Source organism: Glossina fuscipes, unplaced genomic scaffold (assembly GCF_014805625.2).
Source record: "Glossina fuscipes isolate IAEA_lab_2018 unplaced genomic scaffold, Yale_Gfus_2 3, whole genome shotgun sequence".
Lineage (NCBI taxonomy): Eukaryota > Metazoa > Arthropoda > Insecta > Diptera > Glossinidae > Glossina > Glossina fuscipes.
The window spans coordinates 5,992,112-6,003,005 of NW_023998417.1; the positions used below are offsets into that span (position 1 = coordinate 5,992,112).

General features: G+C 33.4%; 1 protein-coding gene across 1 annotated transcript in view; it reads left to right on the forward strand.

The window, feature by feature from the left end:
- LOC119634353 (putative uncharacterized protein DDB_G0282129) overlaps positions 1-10,019 on the forward strand; it is a 17,071-nt gene extending 7,052 nt beyond the window's left edge. The window contains exons 3-4 of the mRNA XM_038028441.1: positions 7,264-8,304; positions 8,374-10,019. Of these exons, the coding sequence (XP_037884369.1) occupies positions 7,264-8,304; positions 8,374-9,609 (2,277 nt within the window). The 3' untranslated portion in view covers positions 9,610-10,019. The remainder of the gene's footprint in view (positions 1-7,263; positions 8,305-8,373) is intronic.
- Positions 10,020-10,894: the final 875 nt, after the last annotated feature.

Genomic DNA, 10,894 nt, shown 5'->3' on the forward strand with positions numbered 1-10,894 from the left:
TAAATGCATTGAGTTTTTCGGAGACATCCCATCATTGATTTCCGCTTGTGCAATTGTATCATTATGTGTATCTGCATCTAATTTTTATTTTGAGATTTCAAGCATCAAACCTAAAAAAACAGTTAGATGACAATATCTAAAGTAATATAAACATAACTTTAAGGCGCCCATTGGCCATATCTTAATATACACTGCACTAGTTGTTGTGCATCTATGCGAGGATGAATGCGACTCCTATATGGATCCACCGGTCAATACAGAATCATTTTTTGAATCGCTTTAAGCTTTCTTGTCCATTTTCCCACCTTGTTTCCTTTACAGGCCACAATTCTTAAGGCACTTTAATGAATATTGAAGACACGCTACTGAAGACGGTTTAGATCGCTCTCCATGCAACATCTAAATAAAGGATTGTGTAGGGTATGTAATGATGGATCGCAGCCTACTTTTTGATTCTATTCGTAAGGCCAAGAAGATGAGATATCCCATAAAGTAGATGCAGTCTGCATCCTTCGCATGTGAACGTTTGATTCCGAACTGCTTAAATATCAATTACAACTGATAATGCTGAGGCGGATATTTTGATTTAATGAGCAAATCTATAATCAATAATAGAATTTCTATGTTATGTAAGTAACCCTGCATAAATAAGATTCGTTTTCAAACAAACATAGATTTCCTATCTATTGCTTGGAAAACAGTGGAGGTATGTGTGTTTTCTCCAACATATTATTTCATGATGCAAAGGGAAGTTACGTATTGAAATTTCATATTATAAAGTTTTTGGCAACCGAAGCGTAGAAAATTTAAAAAAAAAATTCTTATCATTTTGTGTACAACAATTGCAAAGTTGTTACATACGTGAAAGTTGAGCAAATCATGGGTGCCTCTCTTCTCCTTAATTTGCCCTTGCCACGTTGTTTACATTTTTATAAGTGAATTAAAAAATTTATACTCTTTTTTTATATTACTTTCGCTTCACCACATAATATGTACATGTTATAATTTAATTGAAAGAAGGAAAGTTCAGGAATTTTAAATGCTTTCAATTCAATTGATGAGCACGTATTTTGTGAGATAATCACAACTTATAGCACTTGGCTTATAATTTTCTGCATATTATCTCATAATTCGTTGCATTTATAATTTTGATATGTTATGGAGTATTTTCCGCAGTCTACATTAAATCATTTCTTTTTTCGCTCGCTTGCTCGTTTACTTCATAACAGCAGACAAAGTGACCAATGAATGAGTTACACAAAAGTGCTAAAATGAATATACAGTCGCAACGATTACAACATGCTAAACGTGAATAGAAAATGTAAACGAAAAGTTGAAAAATGCAAAAGCAAAACAAACCCGCTAAGCGACCAAAATGTTGCCACAAATTACAGCGCATCTGATGTTTTGAACTGATGCCTCTGGTCAATTATGCATAATTTACTATAGTGCAATATGGTGTCAGACTGTCAATGATGTGTTGCTGTTAACAGTGTGCCAAGAAAGCTTTGAAAAATTAAAGAAGTTGCACGTTTGTGTACAGATGCCGACCAGTAAAACAAATGCAAACTATGTCGAGTTCAATTTTTAATATTTCTTCCATTATATAAACATAGTGTAGACACTTAAGTGTTTTTTAATAATTTATATGAGTAGCTTTTCTCTTCTCTCCTTTCTTTAGCTTACTACTTCAAAAAAAAAATGTTATATCCAACGGGCAATAAAATGTTTTACTAAGCAAACATTAGTTTGCGACATACTCTGAAGTGTTTATTATCTTTTTGGTGTAAGCATTTTTGATTGTCCGAAAAATTGTAATAATTTTTGCTTTCTGCAAACAATTAGACAAGTCCGCTTTTCCAATACTGCCGGTATATCGCGAGAAAAAGATCTCGAAAGGTGGTTATTATACTTAGCAACCTATACCGGTCTATTACGGATTAACAGAAAAATGTTGCAATGAATTCACCTGAGAAGCTCACCAGGTAAAGGCCCGCGGCTGCCAAGTCAATATTCGTGGATTGAAATCTGAGTGCGGTAAAGTTTACCTCGGTCATACTCGATAAAATCATAATATTTACCAATGGGCCACAAAGACCTACCACTACGCTGCAGTCACCTCCCTTTTTTCATTTCTTCTCTCCGACCCTCACCGTGTTACACGACTAGGGGATATTCCATGAGTGATTGGTCATCAAAAAACAAAAAAAAAATTTCTCAGAATAGAATTCGAATTTTAACCAAACATAACTTGCTGGAGACATAAAGATCTTGTCAAACTCTTACCCAAAAATCTTGCCTCGTCAACTCGAATCAGTGGAATTCATTTAAGGAGTTGAAGGTAACACATCAGCGGCAATATGTTGATCGAAAGTTACGAAGATAATCATATCGCCCACCGTTGGTTAACGAACGCTTACAATCAAAGTCTCCCAAAAAAAAAAAAAAAAAAACAATTTTTTAGCAAAGAGAGCAATTGTGGCTTGAGAAATCCATGCAAGTCAAGCGACAATTTTTTTTTTATTTCTAGTTTTCTCGATAGTCATCGGAATAAACAGAAAAATCTGCTCACTTTCATTTTAAATCATTTGCATAATCAATTTCATTTCTCAGAATTATGGCTCAGTTAATTAATTTATGCATAATATTAACCATTTATTATTATCCGATATAATCTATGAATTAACTCTCGATTGATTAGTTTTCTGATTGACTTGTTGTTTATATTCATTCAAAATTAGTATAAAATTAGAAATTCAAATTTTATGATCAAACATTTTCTAACATTTTACAGATAAATTAATAAACAATAAAAATTAGATTGTCTTCAATGTTCGTTATTTGTATATAGCATATCAAGCATGCTATACGGCAGTGTAAACGGCCGAATTCAGTAGAAGTAATGTTACGCAATAAAAGTTTTTGATTATGTGCATTAAATGGATAGGAAACGGAATTACATTTCCTTTGTATTATTTAGTTGGAAAGACTGACAAGTGAAACTTAGAAACTCAGTAACTTCGGAAAGACTTGGAGGGCAATCTATGTTACTAACACTGAGTTAAAGTTTGCGTTCAAAGTTGTATTGAGTGGTCCGTACTAATCACATAGAGATAGGCAATGATCTTTATGATTGTCTTAAAAATACTATCTTACAAATAGTTCTCAGAAAGGTAAACCAGTTCGATAAACAGACAGGATATATAAGTAAGCTTGATCATAAAGAATTATCATCACCCATAGGTGATTGAGAAAATAGCGAATAAAGTTTGGGTAGTAGAGTAGAAATTGTAAGCTGTTCTCTCTCCCTATTCTGATCGGATTGACTTAAAACTTTGGCAGAATATCCTTAACACATTGTACTATCCAAAGAAGAAATAGGGTTACCAATAATGGATAAAAAATTCATAAAAAAAAATTATCGAAGCCTTATAGACCGAATCATTAAACTTTAATTTTATCTCAATACAGTGAGGATTGCCTAAATTTTTTAAAGGTTTGGAAAGCACTGATCATAATTCATGCCAGTGTGATTATGACAGGTTTGTGGAAGGTATTAGTGTGGATGTGACAGATGTGTGGCAGGTATTAGTGTGGATACGACAGGTTTGTGGAAGGTATTAGTGTGGATACGACTACGAATATGAACTATGCATCGGGGATGTGACAAACTGTGTACACTTTTGATTAAAGTGCACAATATATTTGTATCTGCTTTTAAAACTGTATTCATAGAAATTCAAATGAACATTTTATAGAATTCCCCCTTTACAGCTGTGCCTTTAATTTTTACCTGATTCAAAAATTATTGAAATCGAGGGCTCGCCTTTAATTATACGCTTTGTGTAGATTTACTTAACGCACTTTGTTATGCCACAATGCCAGGGTTTCTAAAAATCTTGTGTTGAGCATACATTATATACGTACATAAGTACAGTAGGTATAAGCTATGTTAAGCAAGTAATTTTTCATTCATTTTTAATATCAAGTATCGCACGCAAATTAAGAGTTGATATCAAAATAATCATAAAAGCCAAAATAAATTTTTTCCCATTTTTTTTTTTTTTCATTAAATTATAATAATTGTATTGAAAGCTTGATTCACCTTTCAACTTAATGAAAATGAAACTAATTGAGCGAAATGCGTTAATGATGCAGAAACTGACGGGCGAATGACAAACAACAAATGTATCAAATTTCACATTAAATATTAATGATGTTTTATTTTGTTTACATAGTACATTTTGGTAGGTGTAGGTTGTGAAGCAGTATAGAATATAAAAGAGAAAATTGTTTCTTTGACTTATTGTGACTATTTCACCTGGTCACTATTCATTATTTTTTTTTATTATTATACTGAAGATAATATGTTTCAAGCGTAATATTCTATGTAAGCGTAGTCGTTGAATGATTTGGTTTTCCATCTCCGACGAGGCCATCAAAAACTACTGGATAAGCTATCCCATCGAGGTTTCTTGTAGTTTAGCATATTCCGAGATTTAATCAAACGAAATAATCTCTGTTCTCCGGGAAGACTTACGGACAAAGGAAGATAGATAGAATCGGACGGGTCACGCGACCCAAAAAGCAAGTCCTTCATCATGTCTTCGATGCCTGTTTGTACATAGATCGGTACAAAAGCTCTGACAAAATTAATGCACCGGCTATGTGATGGATATAATCAAAAAGAACCCGAGGTGTAATGGCAAATGCCGAAAACGTGAACTATCGTGTATCGTGTAGCTGCAAGCTGTTTGATTTTTATTCGTAAAATAATGCAACAACTTGTTGTAAACACAAGTCGCGTTTATAAATTAATTATTTTAAATTCGCCAAAAAAAAAAAAAAAATGCAAAGCACGAAATTCTAAATGAAAACTATTCAATTTAAAATTACTTCATCATCATCCAAGGAGTAAAAAAAGAAAAATCAAAAAAAACCTAACTAAGCTTATTGTATCACAGCAGTTATCTTAAATATCAATTGCGGTAAAATGCAAAGTGTTGTATAATTTCTCAATTACGGCTTGAAATTTTTTTCCTTTATAATAGTAAAATAAAGTAAAGTAACTAACTATCACTTGGGATTTTAATCAAAACAAGAAAAGAAAAAAAATAAAAAAAATTCAATTTTAAACTGGCATAATTATCTAAACATAATAACTGCATACAGGTGTTCGTATGCTTGTATGAGTTATATTGAGTTGGCAAAGAGTTATTTTCGGTATTCACGCATGGGTAGTTGTATGATTGCTTGAAAGGAAAATTTCATAAGTATTACATATTCTCCATATGGGATAAGTTGCATTTAGATAACGAGACAAACAAATTGTGAACATTTTTGCGAAATCAATTCCTCTTTTCATTTATTATTGTTTTTGTTTTTGTTTGCTTTTCGATACATTAATAACAAATTTCATTTCCATAAGTGAAAGAAAGCTACCTAAGCTTAAAAATATGTATGCATGTGAAGTTTATACCGTTAAATGTGTAAAATAAAAATCACGTATATCGGATTTAATTCAAAAGATTCCATATTAAGATAGCATTTCACGTGAAGGTCGTCTATATGCCAGCCATGCGATTGTTGTTGCTGTCAAAAAAAAAAAGTCTCAGTTAATATCCTAACGCATAGCCTCCATTATGTAACTGTACAAAACTGTGCATATATAGCTTAAGCCTAGATTATGCTTTCCATTTAAACAATTATTTCCATTAGTTTAAATACGCCATGGGGTACCACATATATTACAGTCGCAATCTTTTAATGTGCTTCGTTAACATTGAAAGAGAAAACTTTAAAGAAAAAAAAAAGTTTAACAACAATTCTAACTCAAGCTCATTGGTAGCACATCCAACACAAACGGAACCGGAAACTTGAGTTTTATTATAAAGAACAAAACAAAAGAAAGATTACCATGTTGCCTTGATATTCCTTTAAGTTATGTCGAAGGAACAAGATCACGAGACACACACACACAGGTGCTTGCTAACAATTACTATTGTAATGCTATTAAACCAACAAACCAATCGCATACAATGAGGAGGGCTTGAAATCTGAAGTCCCCTTGATTACTTTTCATATCAAGGGTTCGCAAAACTTGTTAGATGATAAAATTTTCATTGATAATTGCCTTTTTTTTTTTAATAATAAGGCAGTGAACCCAGGATTAAAAAAGTTGGCAGAAATATGAGAACATAGACTTAAGTAAGTCTCATGATAAAATCAACTAAAATTCCATTGCATATATTATTATTATTATTATTATTAATTTCGCCAGAGAAATAAATTCTAAGACTAAACTCTTAAAAGCACTAGCATCTAAGGCTATCGGCTTTTTATTAAAAACTCTACCGCACTTGAGATTCGAACCCACGACCATTGACTTGGTAGTCGAGATTCCTCCCCTTCGGCTACTCAGGCGGATCCATTGCATATAATAAGCGAAAACGCTATGGGGGCGACATGGCAAAAAATTAAATACCCTATATCACCCTACAAATATCCAATAATCGTCTTTTCAAAATAAATATCATACGTGGGACGTAGTCGAAACGTCCTTCCATCTGAATAATTATCTATAGCGTTGCTCCTTATGTGGGGCAAAGCACACCAGTGTATCAAATATGAACACAAGTCTATTCCAATTTTTTGTGGATGTTTCATACATCCGCACAAGCTTAATATACACCTATATCACAAGTGGTGTAGAATAAATGGAAAGCTTTATTCTCCATTAAAAAGATGGCGGTTAGTGATCTGCAAAATTCCCTAAATTTCGTGAACTTTATCACTTCCCTTGACTGTAAGCCGGTTACAATCAAAAGTTAATAAAACGTACATATAAAAGCTAATTCTATTCTTAATATCGCTATGCGCATAATTTCATGCACAGATATAATGCAATTTTCGTATGAAAGGCAGTCTAGTCTGGGTGGGCTTGATAAAGCTTGATTCTTCATGCAACGGAATGCGAGCTTTTTATTCTATACTAAAACATCGAAATTGCTTTTTGGACAACCTATTATAAATTTGCGTAATTTTATGCATATGAAAAGTGCAAAAGTAACTGTATATGGGGCGTAACAGCTGGATTAACTAATTCGTTGTATCAAAGTTGAATAATGCTATTGCTTTAAAGATATCTATCTTCGGGTCATTTAATGTATGTTAATATAAAAACAATTTATTATAATTTTTTTCCTTTTTATTTATTTATTTATTTATTCATTAACTTTTATTTATTTTTTTTTTGATTTACAGACATACATTACCTGCCTTTTGTTTTTCTTATTGGCATCACATTGTGCTCAGGCCGATGATGGAAGTTCAACGGAAACTAATGAGATAATACCACGTGAGGCCATACAGAGATTGGACCTATCTGTAAGACAAGCTCTACTACGTGCCATAGATAAGCTTGAACGAGAAGCAGCCGATGAAGATAACGACGAACGCGACGAGGATGTTGCGGAATATGATGATCGTGGGAGTGGAGAGTATGATGTGGCGGAAACAAATGAAAACAAATCAGTAGATGTACAAGTCAAAGAAAGTACAAACTCATCTGATGCATCCTCGTTAGTACAATTTTTTACGGCTACTTTTGATGAAAAGAATGCTAAACAACAAAATTACATGGATTTCGTAGATAGTGAGAAATTTAAAAATCTACCTTTACCGATTGTAAAAGCTAACACCGCACAAGTGCAAAATAATCATCAAACAGCGAGAAGTGTTAAGAATAGAGTTAAAGGAAACGAAATTATTATACACGATCTTGACGATATCAAATTCGAAGTGCTTAGCTCTAAGGCGGCAACAAGTGCTAGTACAACTAGCACGACTGCTATACCTCCTAGAGCTACAAAGAAACGTACTACTACGACTACAACGACAACAACTACTACGACACCTCGTCCTACACACAATGAGGATGGAGAAAATATTGAAGTAGTTGCTAAAGATGATATTCGGATACAAGCTGCTCCTTTAGTTAGCGCCTTTACTGTCGATATCGATGAAATGGGTGCTGCGAAAAAAGTTGTTCCAATCGTTAATGTACCAGCACCAGCTACAATTGCTATGCCTCCTTCCAGTACACAGCGCAATTTGTCACCCTTTCGTAGTCCACCGCTGCTAGGACCGGCCGTTACAAAGCTGAATGTCTTATCAGGACAATCTGCTGCGTTGAATAGGAAACCTGGATCTTTTTTACCCACAGTGTCGCCTGCACTGTCGACCCTTGCTACAACACCGACAATTTTCTCAAATCTTCATCCTACTAGTGGTCATTATATAACGGTAACTATTCCTTATAAGTGAGACTAGAATAACTAATAAACAATATTCTAATTTTCTGTCAATTTTTAGAAACAACCCTTAATTTCTGCTATTAATCAACCGTTGCCCCCCAATAACAATGTAAACAACTATTTAATTGAAAGACAGCGTGAACTGGAACAACAAATCTATCAATTGAAATTACAAGCTCAACAACAACAAGAACTTATATTACGTCAATTAAAATTACTTGAAGACCAACAGAAATTGCGAAATGCAGTCATAGCACGGCCAGCAAATGCGATTATCCAGCAACCACAGCATAGAATACAAACTCAACCTCAAGAGCTCACCTTTACCATACGTCCTTCAGTCGAATTCATACCTGCCAGTACAACGGCAAAAATTTCATCCAATTACCCCACATTTCCGGTAGAACGACGATTGCCATTAAGAGAGTTGAATGCAAAGTTCGCCAGCAATGTTAACATTAACGGCAATAGTAATACATTTCCGAGTAATTTAATTAGCTCTCCCCAACAAGCACAACATGCTCAACAACAACAGCAGCAATTTTTCAATAGTAATGCCAAACGGTTGAATTTGCACAAAACTAAAGCAAATATTCCAAGCAATACAAACTTCCAAGTACAGGAATCGAATCAATTTAATGTTGTGTCAGGTGCTAATTTTCCAACATCATCGTTGGCTGAACCGCCTGCAGAATTGTCGTTAGTGCAGAGTCTACCGCAACGCAGTCATCAACAATTTCTGAACGCAGCAATTGTACCACAATATGTTACAAATACTCTTTTCGATAAACAACAAATACAACAACAGCAACAACAGCAACAACAACAACAACAACAACCTCAGCAATCACAACAGCAACAAAATCGGCTCCGATTGTTTCGGCAAAACACAGATACCGGCAATTTCGGCTTAACTCAAGTGCCAGTGCAATCCAGTAACGCAATATCAGCAACGCAACAACAATTAATTGAAAATCAAAATTTCTATCGGCAATATTTGCAACCACAAATAAATTCTCAATTGCAACAAAACGCTCTACAATATCATCAACGTCAAAGAGAACCGCAACCACATTCGGGGGTTTCAGGTAATTTCTTTTTTAGATCTAATCAAGCTAATCCGTTACGTAATTTAGAAGAATTCAATATAGTTAATAAAGTTCTAGCTTTAAATCATGGCTTTAATAATAATAATAATATTAATAATAATAATAATAATATTAACAACAACAACTATGTACAAGTACCAGTATCACAACAATCATTAGCGTTACGAAACAATGCAATATTTTAATGAACTTCAACGCATAAAGCCATTCATCCATTCATTCATTCATTCATTGAGTATTTCAGAATCAATTTGATCTTTTGTTCTCGTCCCTGATCGTCTTAATATCTTAATCTATCCTTATTTAATTATTTCTATACGATTTTTTCACCTCCCCCCGTAAGTTATCGCCACACCTGTGTAGCATATGGTTCGCGTTTCAAATCAGTTAAAAACTTTGTTTTATTAAGTTTTGTTGGTTTTCGAGAACCTCTAAGATTAAGTCAATTAATTTTATTACATACATACATAAGTGTATATACATATTTATTAATAATAATGTTTATTCGTTAAATAATGTTCACGCCGCTACTCGTCGCGTCGTTTCGTCTAACTGATGATGTAATCGCGATTCAATAAAACTAGCGAATTAAGTTCGATTTGTTTTGGCGGCAGTTTCATTCAACTTAAATAAGTATGTATTAACTTGTAATGTGAAGTTTTTTAATGAGTCGGAATCGTCGTCGAGTAATGATAATAATTAACACGGAATACAATAAAGTAAGTCAATAAAGTTAAATCGATAAACTGGGCAAAGTTTTGGATAATCATATGGATAATATAATGCTGGCAGCTTAGCTATGTTCTTATTAGGAACTACCCCATCCTCCTCATCTCTAAGCAGATAATCTTAATCTTGGCAAAATTAATGTTCGAAATAGTTCCGCTACGTCATGTGATTAAAGAAGATGATAAGGCTATGTTGTCTGTGCCTAAAAAAAAAAAAGAAAAGGAAAACCTCTGTTGATCTTTTAAAAAAATTTTGTAGCATTTTTCGTACCTACTTTGTCGTATTGATACATAATACTTACAAAATATTTGTTCTAATGTAGACCTCTTGGTTCTAACGGTCCTAACAATTTTTATTTTGGGAATTTATCGAATTTACATATATTGAAGGAATATTTTTTATAAATAATAAGTAATGGCTTTTACTCTATCATAGCTAGGTTATGTGTCGTCAAAATACGAATTTTCCCACTACACCTTTAGAAAGTTTTCGTAAATACTTATATCAAATGGCAAATTGTTATGGTCTGCAGGTTTTCTCTTTTAATTAACTGTCAGTAAGTGATGGTCATTAACAATGTTTTAAAACTCAGTTTTTGCTATCGTAAGATTACCAATAACAGACAATATATATACGCATGGACGAACACACGGGCAGAATTTTTAGCAAAAGCTAAACATTTCACTGCAGATGGTATACATGATTCATGGGGACTCTGTAGTGTATTAATGGAGTATTACA